At 39.2% G+C, this 25,419-nt stretch overlaps 1 protein-coding gene across 8 annotated transcripts in view; it reads left to right on the top strand.

Annotated features, from left to right (window-relative positions):
- Window positions 1-23,845, top strand: part of ZNF536 (zinc finger protein 536) — a 352,727-nt gene extending 328,882 nt beyond the window's left edge. For all 8 annotated transcript variants that reach the window (XM_074839495.1, XM_074839491.1, XM_074839492.1 and 5 more), the window contains one exon: window positions 20,394-23,845. In XM_074839495.1, the coding sequence (XP_074695596.1) occupies window positions 20,394-20,629 (236 nt within the window). In that variant the 3' untranslated portion in view covers window positions 20,630-23,845. The remainder of the gene's footprint in view (window positions 1-20,393) is intronic.
- The last annotated feature ends 1,574 nt before the right edge of the window (window positions 23,846-25,419 follow it).

The following is a 25,419-nucleotide window of genomic DNA, read 5'->3' as shown; positions in this document are numbered from 1 at the left end:
TTTTGAGTTTGTCACTTATTGTGTAGTTAGGGCTCTGCTTATAGCCCGGCTTTTTTTCCTCTCTTCCCCCCTCCTTCTGAAGATAATTCCCGGTTAATTTTGTATGAAATTATTAATGTGGCTTTCAGGTATTAATATTTATTTCCCACTGTTTAAAAGCTATAGGGATAATAAAAAGGTAAACCTTAGTTTATATTGCTGCTGCATATTGAATGGCAGCCGTTACGTTGCCCTTGTGGTCCAAACTGCTAGCAGAATAAACCTTAGCATCTTAATTTTCTGTTGATAACAGAATCTTAATATTATGTTAATAACTAAATCTTTTACTATAAAACTAATCAAACTCTTTTCTGAAGAGTTTTCAAAATTTAGTTTAAAGCTTCATCTTGCAGTGCTTATTCAAGCAAAATTCTAATAGTCCTGCTTTCTAGAATTGCATTCAAGCAAAAACAACTGAATTTTAATTGTAAGGGTTTTTTTCTTATCCTTTTTCTTAGTTTCCCTTCTAGTTCTTAAGTATACATAGTTTATCCTGATAGCCATTTGGAAAACAGAAGTGATATTGGTAGATACAAGAATATTTGTTTCTTTGGATTCAATATAAATAATGAGAAATTTTTTTTCAGAGAATTTCCACATGCAGACAAGGGCAGAAAAAAATTGTTCATAATTGTGTACCTCATTTACCCAAAGAGTATGATTGTATGTGCAAATTAAACTATTGCATGCACATGCTGAATTAGATATTTGTGAGTGCAATTACTTAATTTGCATGTACAGATTAAGTTAGCCCAATTAATCACTATGATAGTCCAATTTTACACAATTGTGAATCCACTGATGACAGTAGAGTTGTTTTGCCACAAATGCTGAAATAACGTTACAAGGAGATGGGTCCAACTTGTGCACAAGTGAAGCACGTGTTCTTGCAAAAAATCACTGACAAAATGCATTTTATAACGTGTCAGTTATCATCACTTCTGAGGATATGTTATTTATGAAAGCCAGTTATAGCTATACAATATTTGATCAATTGCTATTAAGACCCCTACATTAGACCCACGCTTCTCACATCTGGAGCTTTTGTTTGGGCTAATTAGGGTGATGATCATGGATTCAACCTGTCTTAAATCTCGGATGTATGAAGTGGGCAGATTAAGGACATTTGTTCATAATTAGGATTCCTAAATGGAAATCTGGGAAATGTTTCTTGGAATATTTATAGTCTTGTACCAGCAAGGCTTCTCGTTGTGCACACACTATCTGTGAGATGAGTATTGCATTTCTTGTACAATGTGGTTTGTTCCGTGTGTTCCTTTCAAACCCGGTCTAGCATGTGTATTCTCTGTTGAAAACTAAGGGTGGAAGCCAGCAAAATTAAAAAGCAGCTCCATAAAAGGTACCGTATGTCACTTCTTTGGGGACATGCTGTTTGTTAACCAAACAGTGCCCCATGTAGCCCTACGGACACGTCCTGATATATCCTCACCTTCCCTTGGCATCGAGGTTGCCAGCTGGAACCTCTCTCACCCCTCAGTACCTGTTGTGCCCAAGCAGTCCAATGCACACTCAGGGCTCTAAAGTAGCCATTACCTATGTAAGCAATTGCAAGTATATTTAGGCTAATTCTTACTATTGTTTTTTTTTCCCCATCTATTATTTTGTTTAATGGATGTAGCCAAAATCTAGAACATCTCCACTACACATCTCTGATAATGAGAGGCATCTGATGAACTTTAATGCTTTTAATGCCTATTACTACTGGCCACTTGGCAAACAGGAACTGGTGAGACTGGGGGGCTTTTTGCTTCCACCACAGATGACAGAGCTCCTTTCTGATGTGTCTTTTTTCTGATATACTTGTGTTGACAGTCCTGGAGCCAGGAAAAGTATATGGGAAGTTTTCACATGGGGTCAGATGAAGCCTGGTGTGTTGGTGTTGAAGCTGCTTTAGGTGTTAGCTGGGCTCAGGTTGCCTGCCTGGTTCTCCATGCTCACTCATGCACATGGGAGCCGGTGCTGTAGATGGCTCTTTGCTGGTTTGTTCCTGTCCCTGGTTAGCAGGTTGTGCTGCAGCCAGACCAGTAAATCCATTGCTGTGATGGACTAGACTGTCACCACCCCAAAATGTGCCGCATGGCACCTTTGCTGTGTGTCTGTGCCCAGGCATGGTGGGGAGCGGGGCTCTGCGGGGCAGCCCCCCGTGCCCGCCTCTGCCGTGCAGACCACTCTGCCAGCAGCAGGCTCAGGCGCTGCCCCGCAGGTCGATAAACCAAGCAGCCTGCTCCTTTGGATGAAGCTGCAAGAGGAAAAAGGCAGGCAAAATTGCAGGGCACGTGTGACCTGTATAGTGCATGTGATTTTTTTTTTTTTTTTTTTTTTTTAAAACAGCAGAGCTGGTTTTGGCCTGGTTTTGTTCATTTTTTTCCATGAGTGAGAAATGTGGTGCTACATTGTGTGACTATGTTTCTCCGGGAGGGCAAGGGGGGGAAGGGGATAGGAAAGAAAAGTTATGGTTAAAGCGTGAAGAAGAAATATTTCTTCCAAAATATGATTTTTAGTATGTCAACATTTAAATGTGAATTGTTCTGATCAAATATTTACTGCTGTCGGGAGCTATGTAGAACATTAATCTTAATTTGTTTTTCTTTTTCTCAAAAGCAATGACTCCAACATAGCTAGAAGATCTGTGTCTTTAAAAATAAATAATGTAGCAGAACAGCATATTCTTTGGTATAGAAATGCTAGCCTGTGGCATCTTCTGCAACTACAAAGCAGTCTCGAGCGAACTTTCTTCCCTTTTTATTAATAATTCCCTAAATCAGTGAAGAATCTTTAAAAGTTCCCCTTCACTTTGCTCCTGCACTCCTCGCAGCTCTGGCTCTTGCTCACGCTGGCTCGTTCCCCACCGCATATTATACATTTGGATAAATCTGTGCATGTAATTTCGGAAGCTGCAGCCTGCTAATTCTACGTGCAAATACAAAGCGAGTTTTCTCTGTAATTTTTTTGGTTAGTCCAGGGTTTTGGGTTTTTTCCTGAAGGTGGCAGTGAAAGAAAAAAAATAACTCCCTTTGAAGATTTAGGAATTTTATTACAAAACAGATGGACAAGTACTGTATTTTACCCATTTCCCCTTGTGCCCATGAGCGCTGACAATGAAAACTACAGCTCCTATAAAGTGCTGATCAAATTGTGAAAAGGTGGCCTTTCCCAGCAGCCTGGCACACTCTAGCATTATCCCAGCTTATAAATAAACGGATGGGCTGAGCCACTTCGGCTTTTTTTTTCCTCTTAGTCCTTACCAAGATAATTGAGGATCATAATGGTGGGAAAGGACTGCAGTCATCATTCGCTGCCTGTCAGGTATCAGTACTCATCTTCATGTCATCCGTCACCATTGAACCACTCTGTCATCTTTCCCCAGCCTTCAGCGCCGCTCCTTCTCATCGTGTTCATTATCTCCGGCTCCGACCAAGCCCCCTCCCCCAGTCCCTGTAAATGCATCTTTGTGCGACTCTCAGTCTTCTGATTATGAATCGATGATCATGTGGTGTAAGAGAGATAGATGGCTTTTAGTTCCATCTTGTCTTCTCTAATTGTAAAATATTAGTTACATTAGACTGTGTCTTTTGATTAATGGAACTTATTTGGAGTGGCCTCTCCCAGCCCTCCCCCTTCCAAAGTCCTCCACTGACTTTTGAGAATTGAGTGATTTCACTTAAAGCAGACAAATAGGCCCTTCAGCAAGGAGATAGCTAAGCTCTAATATTGTGGGCAAAGCAAGCTCACAGAGCCAGAGTTTTGTGTGTGTGTTTTTAAAGAAAGGCTTCAACTCTGGCTAGACAAATACAGACCATTTATTAACGTATGTACAGCCATGCTATTTTGCAAATCCAGCAATTCTTATAAAGCTGCAAAGCAGGACATAAGGCTGAATGCTTTCTGAATTAAATTAATCTTAGATAGGAATTAAGAGCATCCTCGCTTTCACTTTGGATGAAACAGGTCAGTCCAGAACTTTGATGTATTAATGCTAGCATAAAGCGTTATCTTAATACTCTCTTTTATACTTACAGGACATATCATCAGCCAAATGTCTCTTCCTTGTACATCTGACACTGCGAGACATTCGTCCTTTAATACAGAATTTATCTTATTTGGCACTATTTACCTAAACATGGTCTGTTGATAAAGTCCTTGCTGTACAAATGGAAAGGCAGTTGACTAAATTCCTTATTATAAATAATCACTGTCTATCTTTCAGTGTAAATTCAAGGACATGTTCACTTTCAAGCTATCAGTTCAATTAGAAAAGGTCTATTCACTGTCGATGTCTATATCTTGTGGAAATAGGAAAGCACAGTTAATAAACAAATCAAACTATTTTAAAAAATAGCACAGTGGGTTATGAATTCTAGAGCCCATGCTGATGGTGACACTGTCAGGACACATGCTATACAAAAATATATGCAGTTTTATCTAAATTTTTTATGCTGCCTTCAGGATTGAAATCTGACCTTTGTGCATTCCCCCGCCCCCCCAATACTCAAATCTTTAACATTATTTCAGAAGATACTACCTATAATGTACCTTCTATATATTAAAATTTAAAGAATAAGTTTGTACATGTATAAAATGCTAGTTAAGCTTTATTCAATTTACTTCTTTCTATTAAAGAATAGGAAAACTGTTTTGGGTTTGTGTGTAGAGTAATGGCTCGGGACGGATGCCTGCCACAGAGCTGAGAAGCAGGAGTGGGGACTCGGGGTCCTACAGCTGTCCTCGCTTTTCCTGATTTTACTGTGATGGCTGGGGCAGTTTCCTATTTCTGAAAGGCTTCTGCCGTGGTAGCCAAATGATCATTTCTTTTTATAAGAAAGTAACTCTCTAACCTTTAAGGTTACGGAAAATGCTTGAAAGAAGGAATCCAGAAAGCTGGGAAAAGTCCAAAAAGAAACCCAGGTTTTTGTTTTTTTTTTTTTTTAATATCTCATGATATTAATCACATCCTATGGAATTTAAAGGAGCTTTTCCAGTGGCCTGGGTCTTGATACACAGAGGCTCAGCCAGGAAGGGCTCTGTATGCAAGGTCAGTCCTGCTCTCCTCCATCCATGTGCAGCTTCAGTCCTGCGTTTGTCTGAGATCAGAATTTGGCTCCTGATGGGTATTTCCATGCAGTATTTACCACCCTAGAAGGAGTGATTATATTTAATGGCAGAATTTCGGTTGACTTCTCAATATGTATTGAGTTGACCTTTAAGTTAAACCACAGATTAATTTTTTTTAGTTGTCTCTTTAAGTACATTTATAGACCTCTTTGTTCTGATTAGCATAACGGTAGATAGAGAGAAGTTACCTAGGTCAGATTATTTGTTGAAATCAGAGGAATTGCATGGCTTCTTCAGAAGGCAAATATTTTGGCCCCCTCTAACTACTGTATCCATTAGTTTTATTGCAAAATGATTTTGGTTTATACACAGAGACACCCAAGTGGGTATCAGTTTGCTTGAAAGCCTGGAGCCTGCCATTGATTTCATATAAGTAAATCTTCTCTCTGGAAGACGATGGAAGTCAATGAAGCTTATGTGAGATTGAGTGGCTCTTCCATAGGCAGCAGGGCTTGGAGCAAGGCTTCAATGTGCTATGTACTGATAGCAGGAATGTTTGTCTCTGCTACCTGACATGTTGTGTTTGGCTTAAGTTCTTCAGAGATAGGTATGGATCACTTTTACTCTGAATCATCAAAAAAATACCCAGACATCCTAAATGGACACTTTGTGGCCCACTGTCCATAGAAACTTCAATATCTTGAACTTCTACAATTTTATTTAAAATAAAATTCTCAGTAGCGCCTGGTCCTCTGTGTACTGACTGCCACAGAAGTTATTGGAAGGGGATTTTGGTTTTGTTTCCTTTCACATCTAATGGATTTGCTGCGTATTTATTATCATGTGCCCTTTGCTGGGTGGTGATGCTTGGGGTCAGGGACATGGGTAAGAGTTAAAGCCACCCCTCAGCTCTGGTCTGGATGCAACACGTACAGCAACCAGCCAGCTCCGCGTGACCCGTAGTGACGCTAAAATTACCACCCTCCCAATTAACAACCAGTGACCTCTCGCTGGCCGGGGGGCCTCCAGCCTGCAGGTGAGTGGTGGTCAGGACAGTGCTGCAGGTGCACCTCTGCAGGTGACGGGCTGGTGGCCCCTTGTGCACCCAGCATCCTCGGGGCCCTCTGTCCCTCTCACACTGGGAGCAAATACCACGTAAAAATAAACGCAAAAATAAATACAAAAGGAGCGTGGATTCCAAAAGAAACAATGTAACGTGCCAGCTTTTAGCCCCAGGCAAATATTCATGTCTCTTTTACAAATCTTTGTAAGTAAGGGTTAGGCTATGAGGCCCCAGCTTGTAGACAGCTTACTCCTGTGTATTGTGTAAGCACATGCGCATTCCACACAGGTCTGTGGATGACTTACAGGCTTCAAAGTATACATAACCTTCAGCAATTTGCTGAATCAGGGCCTAAATACTGAAATATTCTTTAATAGTGCTGGCTCCACAATGAAACTCTAGAAGGCACATTTCCCTCTCAGTGTCTCTCCATAAGACCCATCAATGATAATGGAGTTACATTAGGCACATCTAAAGTTAATTATACAGTTACCTCCTTCTTGGCCCCTGTTTGTCAAAGCGAATATGATAACAAAAATCCACTGTCTTCCAACATCTATTTTTATTTGAATTTTGATCTGCCATCTAGATGAAAGAGTATAGGGCACACTAAGAAGACCTTAGGTGGGTGGGTCTGGATGTTTATTAGCTGAGACCCGGCGTGGGAAATGTTGTGTTAAGAAAACCTGCAGAAAAAAATCTATGGAAACCAAAGCAAAAGAAATATTTAGGGCAGGTTGTTAATAAATGGTAGCAAAGATCTTCCTTTTTAAAATGAAGAGTGTGGCTTTTAAGGATACTGATTTATTTTGGAGTATGGGTTTAGAGGTATGCTTCAATTGGAAAAAACAAATGCTGATGTTCACTAAAAACTCAGGAATTTACGATGTAGAGACAAGGTTGAATGAAACAGTAGATCTAGATAGAAATTCTGCAATTCACTGCATATTGAGAAAAAAAAAGTAATTTCTATGTTTGTTTGTTTGGGTTTTTTAACATGATCTCACAGTTCAGTGTAGTGAACCAAAATCTTCTATCCCAAATGCAGGTCTCTGAATGTCTTGATTTTGGTATATGTGCACATTGCTGAGGGATGCCAGGTTTGTTTAGGGATCCAGTAGCTTTAATATACTCCAGTTTACAGTACCTGGAGTGTGCTCAGTTGCTAATGCGCTCTGCATGCAAGATCATGGTGCTTCAGCATGACAGCTAAAAAAATGCCATTTTATATTTAATTGGAGTGGGATACAATTTGGAAAAAAAAGCAAAAATCTGATTCTTTGTTAGAGAATTGTTTCACAAGAGTCCAGTCAGAAACCTTCTAGTACTTAATAAAGTCAAATTCCTTACTGAGCGTTCCCGTGAGCTCCTGTGGAAGCCAGTGGGAGTTGCGCATGAGTACCGAGGGCAGCATTTTGCCCTTAGGACTGAATTTCCCAACTGACTATTCTTTTAGACTGTCTTTTGATTAACAATCTGTTTGCAGCAGGCTAGGGCCAGAGAGGCAGTGTATACCCCACTGTTCAAATCTGTGGCAAAATATTCTACGGAGAGCTACTTAATAAAAATCAACTTGCTCCAATAGTCATTGAGAAATACCTCAACTGTTAGCAATCAATCGAGGGCTGAGTTGGGAAAAAAAAATACAAAAGGACATCAAAGAGGTTCTCATTCCCAGTCTATTGCTCTATTTAAGGGTCCTATAATTCGGTGAGGTTGTGTGCTAAATAATTTGTAAGCCTTCAGAACATCCAGGTTATTGTTTGTGGACAGATGGTGCATCACATTTTATTGCTTATTCCTTCTGTGGTTTCTCATATGCAGGACTGATGTGCACTCTGAAGTCTTTGTTTCCTTGCTAAAATCTCTAATCTAAAACAGGCAATCAAGCACACAGACAGTGCTTCAGAAAGCATAATCATAGTTTTAAAGGGGGAAAAAAACATTTCGGCTGCAGTTAGGAAGCAGATGTGTTCCCTGAAAATGCAAAAGGTTATCAGAAGTATTAAAATAGGAAAATAGATATGGAATTCGGAAGCGCTGGGGAGAGCATGTATTTTATTTCAGTACTGCAGGGTAGGTGTGCCTTTTCCTAGGCTACCTGCTTTGTATCTGGCTCTCTGTGGAGCTGGCGTAGCAAAAGCCTTTGGAGACCGGCTTTTGCTTCCACCTTTCCCCCTGAGATTGGCAGTCTTTGTCTTTTACAGGCAAGGAGCAGCCGTGTTGTGATCCTGGAACCACTGCTGCCCCGAAGAGTTAAATCATGTTGATATACAGGAAGGAAATGGAATAGACTAACTCTACTCTTTTCTTCCTACGGATTTTTCTTTTTATTCTGAAGATAGAATTACTGTTTGTAAGCATCTGAAAGTCATTAGTGGCTCTGCAGTCTGTCAGGTGCCGACGCAAAAAACTGCTGAAACTGAACGGGTTCCTGTGCGGAGTGCTGGGAATTTGTCATGTGCTGATGAGCAGTTATAATAATATATGAGCAAATCACAAGCATTCTGCAAATTAATCAAATTTTTTTTCCCCTTCTCCCTTGTCTCTGGGAGAGTGGCTTTGCCGGCAGACGTAGGTGAAGCAGTTTTACTCACAGATGGTAGCTCTGGCATCAGATGGAATTTATATAACAGTAATTCTGATTTCCTGCCAAAGTAGCACTGAAAACACCAGGGAGATTGTACAAGACAAGTCATGTGGTTTTGCTGAGGTTGTTGTGGGAAGTTTAAGGGGGGAAATCTCAAATTTTCCTCTTTGCATTTATTGTTTTAGCCTGAAGGGCCAGAAATTGTACACCATTCTGCCATAGGCGAAATCCAACACATCTTTTTTTATGAATTGCGCTGAAAGAGTGCTTCCCAGCTGTTGAAACTGCTGGCGGGGAGGGAGCCACATGACTCCTCATCCTTTCCCTTTCCGTACAAGGATTAAAGGAGGGAGGGTTCAAAAGGTTGCTGCACTACATGTTGGAGTGAGGCAGGGTCTCCCTTCCCAGGAAGCGATGCCATGTTCACTTAGGTTATACTCCCTCTGGCATAACGAAATAGAGTGGGGGGGAGCTTCAGTAAACATATCGGCAGAGACTCTTCCTTCTCATTAAAATGGGGGGGTTTCAGTGAGGTTAGTCGAGTAGATTAAGGTTATTAGTTGTGTCTCCACTGATATTTCCAGTTTGATCAGTGAAAAGCTGAAACATGGGGTTTTTTACCTGTTAAGGGTTAGTGCTTGATGCACTTGTTATACAGCCAAAACATGTACGGGTTTGATGGCGGGTCCAATCCTGACCTCCTTCAGAGCAGCTCAGATCTGTTCAAACCACAAGCTTGTAACAAGGATGCGAGAACAGAATCAGGCCCTGTGGCTTTTGAATCAGATTGCACTTTTAAAAACAAAAGCAGTCTTCCCTAGAAAAATATTACAGTGTTTTTATAATAGCAGCATATTGAGTAATGCATGGGGCATAGCAAGACTGCTGTGACACTAAAAGAAAAAAATAGAGGCGAGCAGAATGGGAGAACTTTCAGGGGCTGTTTTTAATAAAGAGGTGAATTCTTTCTGCAGTAGGAAAAATGATAAAAAGATGGCGTATCAGCTACATTATGCAACAAAGTAATGCTGCTGTGTTTTTATAATGTAAGGCACTGCCCATTTGTTTTGGTTTACGTGACTGCAGTGAAATAAGTGGATTAGACTGAAACTTTAGCATGCTTCATTGCAGCTGGTTGCAGACATCTGTCATTCCTCAGCCATACATTCTGGATCATGCCAAGAAGAAAAAGCAAAGTCTGACACCTTTCATTTTAGAGAGCCTTTTATAGAAAAGAAAAGGAGAAGGGGAGAAAGCATTTCCTTTGTGACTTAATAAAAAAGACACTTTTTCTGTGACAACATCAACAGTACTTTCCAGAGGGAAAGGTCCTGCAAAGTTAATGCTCAATTTATTCTTTGCAGCCTTTTAATTTTTACTGTTTGAGCTCCTCATATGTTGAATGGGATATGATAAAAATATGTAATTTTTTTACAGTCATTAGTTATATGTACATCTACATAGGGAATGCACCTGGTGAGAGGTGGGTTGCTGCGAGTCCTCACTCAGGCTGCACTCATGGTAATTCAGTACAGTGATGGCACATAATGCTGCAGCATTGCCGATAATGAGTTGTTCAGAGAACCACACTCACAAAATCCCATAAACAGATATAGTAATGTTTTAGCAGAATGATTAGTGGGGTTCTGAGCTACTCGTGGATAATTTGACATATTAGCTATTAGTGAGCTGGATATTTATTTACTTAAAGTGTTTTGTTTTTCCTCAGTCTCTTTACTAACATGCCACTGTAGATAGAGAATCATGAGGTACATGACAAGTTATAATGTGACAGAATATCATCTAAATTACCCCAGTTACATAACAAAGCAACAACTAAAATTAAAGGAGAACATGGTTAGCCTAAGTGACATCATACATGCGGAAAACAATTATTCTAGCCTAGGGTCCCACTTCAGCGAACATTATAGCACGTGGATAATTCCATCCCTTCCCATTTAGGTGATTTGTGAACCACAGGACTGATGGAGAGACTCCTGATCCTTACCTGGCTGTGTATTGAGGGGCAGGCCTTTGCATGGTGCAGGCTGTGTGACTGTCCTGTTCAACACCAGCTGAGGATATGACACATTGAAATGTGGGCAGGAAAAATTTAGAAAGCTGAGTATGGGATTTTTTAAATTCCATTCCAACAAATAAAATAAATAAGCTCAAGACAGTTGCCCAGAGTGAAAGAGAAAATGCTATTGTATTTATGAATTGCTAGGCAGAATAAAGTATATTGGGTAGCAAAATATGATCACTGACAAGGCCTTTCCTATTATCACCTCTGAATTGCACGATCTCTTTACTAAAAGTGCCACCAATACATCTTTTATTCTGGGAAATCATAAGTATGTTAAATTAAAACAGAGCTTCATTCCAGAAGTCCTAAATGCTCACTGAAATATTAAATATTTACTGAGACAATTAAAAAATATGACAGAACATTAGATAGAAAACTTGTGAACGACCTAGTAGGAGAACTGAGATATTTTGCTCAAGGGGGTTAGAATGAGAATGTAATGTCATTGACATGTTTAGAACAAGTAAAGGAGTGAACAGACATAACAGTTACTTGAAATATATATGTAAAGGCAAAGGTGGGAACATATAATTTTGGTAATCAGGGGAACTCAGGGGTAGTTAATATTAGAGAAAAGCCTGCCACTTACGTTCAAAATACGTTTCCTTAGCTGCAGTCTACTTGGATCCCCAAAGCATAAGAGAAAGAGACGGCTGTCAGAGGGCTATAGTCCACTTATTCCCTGAGCTCAGGTACCTCTCTCCTCTTGTGCAGGGGTGCCCAGGCTGCAGAGATGAAGGGATGTGCTGGCTTTGACTATGGGCTTTGGGAGAACAAGAATTGGTACAAGAGTCAGGGGCACAGCTGGAGATGAATGCTTATGTTTTTGGTCAAGATGTGTGAGTTTAGGATTATGAAGGGGATTATGATTGAGGAATTTATAAATTGCCATAACCATTGCCATCATAAATTTAGTCAGAGGTGGCCTGCTCTTTACAACAGGTACCTAGTGCCCTTGATAAGAACTCTGTCCTCTACTTATGAGTATAAACCAAAGTAAATAAATATGAAAAATTAAATGTAATTAAATTTCCCAAAGCATGGGACAATGATAGTCTGGCATTTCAAGCTCAATCAATGACAGCATTCCCACTAACCTCGTTTGGAGTCCACTGAGGCACTGGGCTCGTAACTCATGTTGTCATGTCAAAACCCAAACTGGTGTGCCATCGTGCACGGGGTGCTGCGCCGTGACGGGCAGGTGCACCTGCAGGGAGCAATATGAAATACGCAGGTCTTTAGAAAGCAAAGTCTTCAGCTGTTTTTCAGAATTTTTGTCTTACTAGGTTCACATAATGATTAATATTTGTTTTCGAGGATGCTCTTCCTTTTTTCCAAGAAAAGATCCATTTCCCTTCTAAATCAAAAGTTCCTGTGTAAAGAGCTTACTCTTCTAAAAAAGAAACAAATTCTGTGCTAAGTGTCTGGAGCTGAGTAATCCTGTTACTTTATTAGCTCTGCAAGAAAAGGGAAATGTTTGTTTTCCCAGGAATTACAAGTCTCTGTTATACTGCCGGTGACTTCTCTAGCCATTTTGAAATTTGCTTGCAGTTAGTGTACTGCAGAGGGCTAGCAAGTTCCTCGGTCTACCTCCAAATAATTATAATTTCCATGCTCTAAATAACAAAGGTAACAAGTGTTAAATTAGTGATGTTTTCCATAATTTTGTGACTGGTTTGTTTAGTAAGTAGTTAAAAACATATGTGTGAAGGACAGTGGTAGAATTTTCTACTTGTTTCTCTTTCTCATAAGTGTCCGAGTGGCTGTTAGCCTCTGTGTCATACTGATCTGGATTTGGCTGGTTTACATAGCAGGATTGGTTTGTTGGCGGTTTTTTCTTCTTTTCCTTTTAAAGGAACATTTAGTGTGTGATAATTAGTGATTGTAACCTTTTGAGACAGGAATTGAACTGTTACTTTAAGTGCAGTTTTTATTTTAAGGGGAATGTGTGAAATTAACTTAATCTTTTAATAATGTGTTAAAGACAAAGTGTAGCATCAACTTTTGCTTTTCTGTGTCATCATTAAACCCTTTAGTATACTCATCAGCAAGTTGAAATACCTATTCAGAAACATGAAACACTGTATAATATACTAAATCAAGAGCAGACTCCACCTTTGATTACATCTCAGAAAAGACATGTAGGTATTTGAGGGTTTAATGTGATCCTATGAATGAAGATTTTTTTTTTTTTTTTAGAGTAAAAATCCTTGACACGAATTAGTTACAGGTTAGGTCTTTTCATTCTCCAGCTCTTCTGCAGCCAACGATAGTTCAGTCATTTGCTGCCCTGCTATTTCAGGTACCTGTAGACTGAATGTCCATCTCGGCAAAACACCAGGGCCGTGGTGCTGTGTGGTGGCTTTGGGATGGTTGCTGGCCTCGGGACAGTGCTGTACACCACTTTAATCCCTACAGGGCATTCCTTCTGGATCGCTAACCTGCCACAGTAGACTTCACAGATGGATAAATCCTACTAGTTTTAGGGCAATTTTTCCAAACATCCTTAATGCATTTATTTAGGATCAAGCTGGTGGCCGTGTTTTGCCATAAGCTGGGTCTTTACCCCAAACTTTTTCTCCCCTAATTAAGATCTTTCCTGTAACCCACAGTAAAAGAAAGGCTCTTCTAGATGGCAGTTCACATGTTTGGACCTGAGCTGCCCCTGGAAGTGTCTGATCTGTATTAGTGAGGGGGAATTTAGGTAATTAGTCTGGGTCCTCTTATCATGAACAATTACTCTGATTGCTCTTAGGACTATTTGCAGGATTGAACCTGGTAATAAAGGAATCCAGTTGAATGAAGGGTGTGCAGGGGGCTGCCATAGCTTTAAGTGTCCCATGGGAAACACATAACACAAAGCTTTAGCTTTGGTAGGTGAAAATGTTCCCCAGGCCTTCCTAAAATGCAGATACTTATGCCTTTTTTGTATATACTTCTACAGTAAATCATCAAAAAAGCCTCAGACAAAGCTTTTCATTTTCATGGCTTTTCCTGGTCAACATGAAATAGAGAGTTTTTAAAATTTAATTTCCTTTTTTGTAATCCAATAAACATATAAACTTCACAAAATATTGTAATTTTCCCAGAAGACCATCTTGGTTGGTCCTGGACCTGTGTGTAAATAAACATATACTTTTCAATTGTTTTATAAAAACTTTTATTACATATACGAACCTGATTGGAAGTACTTTAATCTGTCTGGTATTTTGGGAGTTTCATAAAATGCATATTTTGAGACCAATAAAGTAGAATGGCTCAATCAGAGCCATTATTGTCTATTGGACAAATATATTTATTCAGCATTTTCCCATCCATACTGTTATGTTCCAGATCAGAATGGCTGCTTTAGAGCCATTTTGCTCTCCTGGGTAATGCATACAGTACTTGGGATGTTTGCTGTGGATAGCAAATGTATTTATGAAAATTTATACATTAAAAAAAGGAAATCGCACTAGCCAAGATTTAAATGAAAATAGTTCTCCCTTTGCAAATGCTTGTTATTATGCTGTAATAGTGTTACTTTAAAATGGCAGCATTCACCAAGATGCCTTGGACCCAGAGACTGTGGTCTGAGAAAGCCATGAGTTCAGACCAGTAGTCACTGCCAGAGAACTGGAGACACTCAAAAAGTCTTTCTTCCTAAGTGGAAAGCACACAGCCATCATTGCCTGCTGTTACTTCTGAGGCAACATGCACTTCATCCATTTAAAGATGATTGTACCTCAAATACAAGGTTGTGTAGGAAAAAAGATTTCAAGCGGCTCTTCCCAAGAAGGTTCAGGCTCACTGAAGGTCTGAATGTAGCTTGCTGACTGCACCGCAGCAGATGTGTGATTACATGGACCATTCCACCAGCAGCATTGTGGGACTGAGTATCTCGGTGCAGGAGGCAGTGACCATCCACCCTATACCACTGCAGCTGGTCCTGCAAGAGTGCCTGGTCACTGACAGGGGTGGTCTGGGCCATTTGGGATTGCTACAGCAGTCCAGGAGGTCAGTTCGGATCTTCAGTGTCCACTGCCTCAACTAAAGAGATTTGCCTCCAAGAAGTACATACCTTTGAGGCTTTTCAAATACTTCCTAGTAAGGGAGTAATTTTTTGTTTTAAAGAGGTAATTGCAGTTATTTTCGGTTTTCACTGAAAGGATATTCTTAAACCAGGCAAAGAAATCTGAAATGAGTTTGCCGTGTTGCATCGCAGTAAGTGCTACAGCCATTGGCCATCTAAGGAAAAACATTCTGTCAGCTAATCATGGCCATTTTTGCATTTTAAGGGAACAAATGTCATATCTAAGAAACACATTTTATTCAGGACTTAATTATAATTTATAGTACATTGCACAGCATTTGTTTTCTGTTCATCATTTTATTGCTCTTCTGCCTTTTCCCTAAATTTATGCATTAAATTGTGTGTCTGTGTGTCTGTATGCGTGTATCTGTGTGTATATATGTACACATATGCAATATAATAAAAAGTGGTGTAGTGGGGACAACAGACGGCTTGTGTGTGATGTATTATTGGCATTTTTCTTTCAAATTACCGTTTTCTTGCTGCTTTGGGAGAAAGCCATGATTTTGCTGTGATTAGTACACTTTTAACAATCTGGAATAAATTCCTGATCTTATTCATGTGACTAGTCCAATGCCCATTTTTACGTTTTAGTGCAAACCCCTACATATGTGCCTGTAATACCACAAAAATAAGATGTTTCTTTGTGGAAATTTTTATAGAATTTGGATGCCGATCAAATATTTTTAGAAGTGGAGAATTAATGCGGCTTGACCATGTAAATGATTTTTTTAATGAAAAAGACTTTAGTATTCATCACTCTTTTTCTCTCCCTCTCTCTTGTTTGTGTTTTCCTTTGTGCTAATCTTAAATAACGGATCCATATCAAAGTTAATAAATTAGTAACTATTAGGAGTGTTTGGTTTACAGTAAGTAACCCAATGACATTTTGTTGACATTGACTTTTTATGTGTTCCAATTACACATTTTGAGTTTTAAAGATAAGACAAAGCAAAATAGGTTTGGCAAGTATTTGAATCCTTAACAACGCACGGGCAATGGCTTTGTTTAAATCCAAGGCCCCTGCTTTGAATACACTTTCCTTTAATTGGTCCTAAAACGCAGATTTTGAGATCCATGTCTTTCTCAAGCCCTTCATTTTCTGACTCTGTTCAGCTGATGCACCATGTTGGGCTGCATCAGTCATGCCATGTTATGAAACCTAACGCAATGTGACTGATGCAGGCTGACATGATGTGTCACAAAGCAACATATCAGATCACAAACTTGAAAGAAAACAAACATTTTTTTTGTCTCAAAGCCTAAATTAATGAAGCAGCATATATTTTTAAAAAGGTGGACTAGTTTCAAACATTGAGGGATTTTTCTAAATATTGGTTCTCCATCCTGACCAGAAAGTACCTCCCATCCACACTGCTTGTGCTCCCCAGGGTACAGTCAAAACTAGAGAAGATGATGAGCCTAGGTCATCTCAGCACTGCTGCCATTGTTGGGGCTGATCCTGGAAGGTTTAGATCACTTTCAGAGGACTGGCTTCAGCAGGTGTCAGAGGTAATCACCCTTCTTGGGGAAATCTGCACCTTCTAAAAATGTTCTTTGAGTCCAGCTACGATTCTTATCATTTTACCTATTTTTATTATTATTTTCTGCTGTTCCGTTTCTTTAGATTGTCAGCTTCTATCCAGAGGATTACAAAGTCTCTTCACATGCTCAGTCAGACTTCATAGAACATTGCTCCCAACAGCAGGATCATTTCAGCTGCAAACAATATATTGTCCTCTATCCTCACCTTTTAATCGAAGAAAGATGCACCATAGTTTGCCCCCCTTGTTGGCCCACCTTTAGTCTAATTCTCCTTACTACTAATGCAATGCATTACACATTATCTCCTGAACTATCAGGAAGATTTTTTTTTTTTTTAAGGGCTTTCATATAATTTTATTGGAAGATATATAGTGGGTAAAATATATATGAACTATAGCTTGCTAAGAAAGAACCTACCAACCACTGCTAGATAAAATGTTATAAATTTATTGCCAACTTATCTGGGAAGGGTTATTTTAAGAGCCTGCTGCCCACAACAAGTTTTTGAGCTAAAATTAATGGATGGGATACCTAAGAGAAATGGGCATTTTTCTTCACCCCTTAGTTACAAGCAAATTGCAGATATTGTTATCTTTGCAAGTGAGAATAATCTCTAGTTTTTGTACCACTTCTGCTGTAAACAATGTACCGCTTGCTTTCGTATGACCCTCACTCTGTATACATATTTATATATTATTCATACTGGATTAAAAATGAATGTGCTCTTTACCACAGTTGTACTGCATAGTGACAATACAAATTAACTTATTGTGTACTTACTTTTCACAAGGCAGTGATGTGAAATTTTGATGGCCTGAAAAAGTAAGTTGTGGGGGAGGCACTGCAGAACTGAATCCTTGTAGGTGCATTTTATATTGTCTGATTTATTAAAGTGTATTGAAATAATAAATGGCATTGTATGGAATTGCATGGGTTTGAACTTGGTTTGGTGATGGGCAGAAAGAGTTTGCTTTTAGTCTGGTTCATGTGAGGTGGTTAGCTCCATCCATGCCTTGTGGATTCCTTTGTTAGAATTTGTCCTTTGCAGGAAAGAATTAGGATAGCCATTTAATGATAGTTACTGGTGGGCAAAGCTTTAAGAGCTGCTTGGTGAGATCTCGCACTGTTGGCTAGAGGTATCAATTCTAGCTAAAACTGTCCAGTGTATTTCCGTGCTACATGATGCATGAGGGGTTCAGAGGGTGGCTGATGGGCGCATTGTGCCTGCTTGCTCCTGGAGTCCCATTGCTCTGTGCTCCCTGCACACTGCTCTGCAAGCAGTTATCAGGGGCATTATGTCATCTATGGTATGTCCAGTCGCTGGCCATTGCAGCACACAAGAATGACCAAATAAACAGGATATCTTTTTGTTTTTCCCATAGCATCAATAAAACCAGAGTAAATAAGGCTGGAGGGCAAGTTGTACCATTTGTCACGACTTAGCAGGGTGCCTTCTGTTCTTAGCGAGGTAACCAGTTGTCAGATGGTCAAATGAAACACTGGAAATACTGGAAGGGAGCTGGTGCTGCTGGTGTAGATAGTCTCACATCTTAGTGGATATGATAGTGGCAGGCCTTTATCTTTTTGGAGAAAGGGAAAAATCACTTCAATTCTTCATGGAGCAAGTCTTCCCCTTTACCCAAAATTTCTCCCACTTTGGACAAGGCATTTTGACACCTCCCCAAGCAGAGTATGCACTAGACCCCTTAACTCTACCCATTGGAGGCATTACCCAGGAGGGAGAAAAAGGAGAAGGAAAGAAAGAGTCCAGAACCCAGTTGTGAATTCTGGTGACTTTATCTATCTCTGACAAACAATGGGGGAGATGTAATGGTTTTCTTAGATTTTTTTTTTCCTCAGTTTTCAAATATTCTAGATTTTCTGAAACAATGAAAATCAGACTTTCTCTGGACCTTCTTCATACCCAGACAGTTTTGAGAGTGGTTCCAGTTTTCAAAACTATTCTATTCAAAATTTTTCAAGCATATTTTTGCTTCTGTGTTGATTTTAGGACTGACTCTAAGAGGCACTAGGGACACCTTCAATCTCTTGGTTGACTATTTCCTCATATCTTCCAGGTGAAATTTTACTATAAAAGCCCAATCCAATTTCTGCAACATTATCTATGTAGGTTTTTTCCATTGCTATTGCTATGAAATTTTCCACTGAAATTTGACTTTGTAATGATTAGCAGTTTACAGATTTAATTTCTTTTTCTGTATGAAGTTGTTGAGGAAAATGTCTGTCTTTATCCCAGGAGAGAACTAGAAGTTCAACCCACACTCTATCCCAAGATTTATGCATAAACATGCATGTTGGAGGTCTTGGTGGGGTGGTCACACTTCTGTCAGTCTTCAACTTGTAAAAGCAAAGGGTGGAGAGGAACTTTCCATCCTTGAGAAAGGAAACATGTCTGTAGCCCTGGGGCATAGGGCTTAGGTCACTGTGGGCTGGACTTAACTTTCCTCTGGGTAGCATGCAGTATGTTTGGGGGACTCAGCCTTCAATTGGTAGTTTTGATGTAACAGTAAAAAAGGGCAAGTTATTTGAGCAACTCAGAGCACTAATGCTGGCTCAGGTGAATTTACTCTGCTAGAGATGCTCATGCTGGTGTGCCAGCAACAGCGCGAGGTTATAATCAGCTGTTATCCAGGCTCCTGTCTCTGGACTATGGCAGCATTCCCACTCCAGTACATGTAATGCTGGACCAGTGCACAACAAGCGTCTATCTGCTTATCTGTTAAATTCCCACCTAAAATCGAGGTGAGATGGTCCCAGCCCCTTCCCACATAGTGGGAAACTTCATCCTCTGCTCAATCAGCATCTGTTTTATGCCTGCTAGGTAGTATCACGACAGCAAAGGAAAATGTGCTCTTCAAATGTGGAGATAGGGTATTGTTTTTCACTTATCCTGGCTTTATGTAGATGGTCTGGCACATTTATTTATTCATTTATTTGAGCAAATTAAAGCAAGCTAAGCGCATTTGACCTCAGATGGTCCTGGTTTAAGTTAATTTGAGAGACAAAGCTCATAAAGTTCCAGTAAAACACATCAACAACTTCCCAGCATAGGTTGAAATGTGATTGCTGAAACATAACCTCCAAAACCAGATACAGCATGGAGATACAAAGTCACAATAATCTGAAAAATATGGGAAAGTATATTGATAGCTTTACTAAGAAGTGATATCTTTCATTCATGCCTTTGTTTTGCAGTCGGTTGCTGTTTCACCCACAAGAAGTGCATCTATCAGATTTTGTGCATTAACATTCCTTTTCTAATCTAGCTTGGTCATTTTATTTTAAAGCTGGTGATAACCTTGGGCTCCATTATGTCCTTGCGTATCTTTACTCACAGGAGTAATCTCACTGGAGTAAACGTTTGCAGGTTTGAGGCCTTGGTTATCTCAATCCATTATTTCTTTCCATTAAAAAGTAATCTGTGTGATTAAAATAAAACGTACAGTTCTTTACTCAGAAACCCACCCAAAGACAAAGTGTGTTTATTAGACCAAGGGTCTGCACATCATCATCCTTGAATTGCACTTCAATAAAAAAGATAATTAACAAATGTAAAAGAAGGCAGTCTTGTACACGATTGCACTGTATTTACAAGAGTTTAGTTTGGATCACAGGCTGACGGATTTACAGCTGGATCTGAGGAAGGAGATGAAATAGCTGCATTTCTCTGGAAAATCTGAAACAGAGAATTTTTAAAATGCAGTTTCTTTAACTAGGCATCATGTGAATAGCACAGATTTCTTATTCTTGCTGAAGACACGCAGCAATGTCCTCCATCCAACAGGAGGGATTTCTGCTTGGGGGGCTCTGGCGCGTTCGGTTTTGTCAGGCTGTGAAACGGGTGGGTTTGCAGGCGCCACGTACATAAAATAAAAAACTAACCAGACTCTCGTCTGTCACGCAGGTCACAGGCCTTTCCAGTGCAGATACTGCCCATACAGTGCCTCTCAGAAGGGAAATCTGAAGACCCATGTTCTCTGTGTCCATCGCATGCCTTTTGACAACAGCCAGTATCCCGACCGCAGGTTCAAGCGCTCCAGAGTTGACTCCGAAGCTTCTGGGAATTTGGAGGAACCTGCAGCTGTCAAACCAGGGAGCTCGGCAGAGCTAACAGAGGAGGGCAGCAAGGCCCAGGAGTGATGCAGCTCGGCAGATCTGTCTCCATACTGCAGTAGCCTTTTACACCGGGTTTAGATATGCATTTGGGTGAGGGTTGGCTAACTGCCTTCCAAGCGCAAGAATGGTGTGCAAATTCCCAGAAGTGTACAGGATGCTGAAAACATTCAAATATATGTATATGTACATGGACACACACACGCGCATATATATATATATATATTTACACACACAGATATTCAGTCATACACACATTGAATATATATCTACACACACACACACACACAAAATACACACATTCCATATGTGTGTGTGTGTGTGTGCTTAAATATATATAATACACACGCAAAGTAAATTTCCAGCCCTTGAAAATGGCTGCTAAACTGTTACCTGGCAACAAGTACTTCCAAACAATGTAGGTGGGATAATAAAGTGATTTAAAAATGTTAGGAGGTCGTTAGTTATTTAAAAAGCAGGGCAATTTCAAACTTTAAAGTGGTCTTTGTCCAAAAATAATGCTCTTAACAGAAAAATGATACTGTCTAAACGATTTAGTGTTGCCTTGAAGATTGAGGGGCTGTGTTTTCATTGTTGAAAACACCTTTATAATATGACACCAGCTGCTGTCATTTGCCTAGCATAGTAATGAGATGTGTTGGTAGACTGCCATGGTGCCAGTCTGACTGGAGCTGTCATTGCAGAGAAAATCAATTCAAGTGGTGTTGCAACTGCAGTATAGGAGAAACCTTAGACGGCCCATAAGCTAGGGTCAGTACTGACCTATATTGAAAAGTATTGTGATATTACATTTTCTTTTTTTTTTTTTAAATATACAGCCAAATGAATCAATGGTTAGAAAAAAATCTGCAGCCTGATGTGTGATTGCAGATTTGAAATGTAATTCCATTTTTTGTAATCATCTTGCAGTATTGAGGGAAATGCTTTTATTCTTTTTTTTTCCTTGTTGATGAAGAAGTAAGTTGCTATAAAAGTAGAAGTACAATATATAGAAATATTGTTTAGTGAAACTAGTCAGCCTTATCTATAGAAGGTGCTGGTGAGAAACAGAATTTTATTACATAGAAGGTTGGTAACTTTTTTTTCTTCTGTTCTTTTCTTGTTTTCTTTCAAACTTCCTTTAAGTTCCCCCTTTTTTTTTTTTTTTTTTTTACCCTTGAAGAATTCCCCAGTGATGGTTAATTTTCATGTGTTAGTTTTTGTAAGTGTTACAGACATAGTGCAGAAGTTTCTTCTGGAGCAAGCTCTTATAAAGTAGCTTGATCTAAAATATGAATCCAAACTTCCTGCTCTTTGTCTCTAATGAAGAAAAGTGTTTTAGCTGATATTCCTTTGGTTTTGTAAAACAAATGTGTTCTATATTTTTGCAGATTTTAGCTTTTTTACTGATTGGATGCTCCAAATTTAGTAAGGTCTTTGCCACATAGGAAGCTTTTGAGAGACTATAATGAACCACATACTTAAAAAAAAAAATAAGAAAAATAACTAAAGGTTTATTCTGAAATTCTCTGAATGGCATAAAATTTTAGCCTTCTAATGTACTTCCTTTGATAGAAGCAAAATTGGTGCTGTTTATTGTGATGGTAGAGAAGTATTAACTTCTTCTAAAACAAAATCATCCAGACTTAAAAAAAAAAAAAGAAAAAAAAGTAAAAAAAAAAAAAAAGTCAATATTTCTTTGCAGGCTGGGAGCACAGAGTAAAACCCCAGGGCCTTAAAACTTCAGCTCTGCCTAAAGCAGTTTACAAAAAATACTAAACTGCAATCAATGTAAATAAAATTCTTAGCGCTACCCTGAGACTGGAAAAAAAAATCTCAGGCTAATAAGGAATACGGTTTGCATATGCTGTCGGAAAGGATGTCATCCAACTGAAGTTTCAGTTTAAATGAGGTCACCGTGTAACTTGGACCCATCTGGCACAGAGCAAGCTGCTTTTCTTGTTTTTCTAGTATAGTTCTCACTGCCTTACTTAAATCGAGTTGATAAACTTAATGCAACTGTTTCTATGATCCTAGATAAAGGATTGAAATGTTATTGAAACTTTCTGACTGTAGTAAGCTTTAGGATTTTAACTGCACTACTGTGTTTGGTGACTGTGTCAGTCGCTTGCTTTTGTGTGTTTGCGCCGCCTTCAGTATCTTAGCAAAAAAAAAAAAAAAGAGAAAAAAAAAAAAAACAAAACCACCCCCCACATTCCATTTCTTGCACTTTTGAGCTCTTTCAGTATTCTTTTGTGTCTTCTGAGCATTTTCAGATACGACAGGCAATAATTCTGTTTGTGACACTGGAAACATCTCCCGCTCCTTGTGATGTGTGTGTTGATTCCATTTGGTCGGGTGCTACTGTCCCTATCCTCCCCTCTGACATAGCCCTTTTTTCCAGAACATTTGTAACTTGTAATACAAACAAGTGACAGCAGCAGTGATGCATTGTCAGTTTCTGAATATCATCATGCTTCTCATATCTAAACATGTCAAGTTTTTTCTCTGTAACTTCTGTAGTCTGTGATACTGGTCATAATACTGTCTACATTCCTACACAAAGAAAAATTTCTATCTTGGAGGAAATCTGAGATCAATAGAGTAGAGGATTTTGTTGCTATGCTTGTAACAATTAGAAAACTTTGTATTTAAAGTTTATTCTTGGTCATTATTTATTATTATAATACATCAGTTGACAGAACTTTATTCTGGTATAGAAGTATTAAAAGTTGTTTTTTCAGCAATGACTGTTTTCTTTCTGCTGTTAGAATAAAAATGTCTTTGAAGCAGTACAGTTTTATCCAGTGTTTTACGCAATAAAACCTCTACCTCTGGAAAAAAAGTTTTCCTACTTGCTTATGTTTATTAGGAACACTTAAAACATTATTTTCTGCAGCTTTGTCAGATTTAAAAAAAAAATTAATGTCAGTAAATTCACAGTTGTTAGGCAGTTACTGGAGTGTATTATGCTGGGTGTGTGTGCTCAGTCCACTTATTAATCTGAACAAATCTATATACAGTATATACATATATATATTATATATATTGTGCTTAATTAAAAGACTGTGGAAATCTGTTTTAGCATGTAGTAATAATTGTTTTATATACTACTACTTATGTACTATAGAAAAAGTTTTGGGGTCTATCAAGCTTTGATTTGAAAGTGTTTGAAGTGTGTATCATACACTATGATGTATAAAGTCATGTTTTCACATTAAAAAAAAATGTTTGTATAGATCATATATTTGGCTTTAGAAGATTGTGAGGTTTATTGTTATGGTGCATGTTAAGAAAGCTGTCCACACTTCAAAGAATGTGCAAGTGCGAGAGAGCTCCCATTCTCCTGGATGAATCTTTTTTCTTCCTGTTTAAGGTTTTATTTGCACATTTGAGAGCAACTAAATTAAATGATTTTTCACTTCTTAGAAAAAGTAAAGATGATTAACATCAAAAAAAGATGCACCAAAACTGAGAAACTACAGCAATATGAGGAGGAGAGAGGAACGTGGCCTTGCACAAAAAAAAAAAACTGAGAAGGAAAACACATTTAGAAAAGGGAAATTTTAACATAAAGTGAAGCCAGTCATACCCACAATAATAAAATTATGCTGTAGCTGGAATTCTCCAGTAGAAAAAGGTACAAAAATTGTCTAGAAGGGTTAAGAGTTAAAGTGTAGCATCATGGAAATTCAGTGGCTGAAAGTTGCAGCAAGGAGTTGATGTTACCTGTGGATAGGTCGAGTGCGTGTGTGGCAGGGTGAATTGCGGAGCTGGTGCCAGATTCACGGGTGCGTAGGCAAATGCCACAGGTCTCTTCATCTGCAGAGAATAAAATCTGTAATGCATCAAATTTTAATCAAAATCCAAGAAGTTAATGAAAAATTCTTATGTTTTTCAAAGTTTAGGTCTTTCACACCCTCTCCTGGGGGGAACCACTCTTAGGCACAAAATTGTAGCATGTACAAATGTTGCTTGAGGATGGATGAGCTCCAGGCTTAGAGCTGAACCCTGGCTCACTACAGGATCGCTGTCCTTTCAGGTAACTGAAACTGTCCTTTCAGATATTGCTGTGCCCTGGAGACAGGATAAAACAACGGTCTGGGGCGAGAGCAGGGCATCTCCCAAAGATTTTCCTGCCTTCTGGTTTCAATAGGCAATGAATGTGAAAGCCTGATTAAGGAGCATTGCCCCTCCATGGAAATACTTACACACACAGTCTCCTTTATGGTCCCAAATTTCCACTAGTAGCTGGGCATTAAACGGTACATATATCCTCTAGGAAATGATAAAAATGACATCTAAGTGGTCTTGTACCACAAAGCATGGCATCACCCGCCAAGCAGTTCATGGGAAAGAAGGTCTGAAAGAGAAACGCGGTTGTGTCACCTAAGTCTGTTTGTGGAGATTTTTATCACCTGGCAGCCGATCAGCAGTCTTCCTATTGCAGATGGTGGGTGTCTTGACAAAAGTCTTCCCACCTAACATCAGAAGGCAGCTCTCAGCTCTAAGATAATGTTTCTTGTTGAAACTTTTATAAGGACTATAACCCCTCTGTCTATTGTAATTTGGGAATTGAATATTTCCCCTATCTGTTTAACATCTGTATTGTAACAGTATATTATAAAAATCTCACCTTGTGTATTGTAAGCATGATCCCAGTGAAATTATTCTTAAGTATTGTGTTTTTCATTTCTGGATATCGCTGCTTGGCATGATCCACCACAGTGGAAGTATGTTTCCGTGGGGAAGCCTGGGGAGGGGGAGGAGGGAAGGTAAAGCTGTGGTGTAATGTCATATTAAAAATGTCACCCAGC

Source organism: Strix aluco, chromosome 14 (genome assembly GCF_031877795.1).
Source record: "Strix aluco isolate bStrAlu1 chromosome 14, bStrAlu1.hap1, whole genome shotgun sequence".
Classification (NCBI taxonomy): Eukaryota; Metazoa; Chordata; class Aves; order Strigiformes; family Strigidae; genus Strix; species Strix aluco.
Note: the sequence above shows the minus strand (reverse complement) of the source record. Positions and strands in the feature narration are given on the sequence as shown.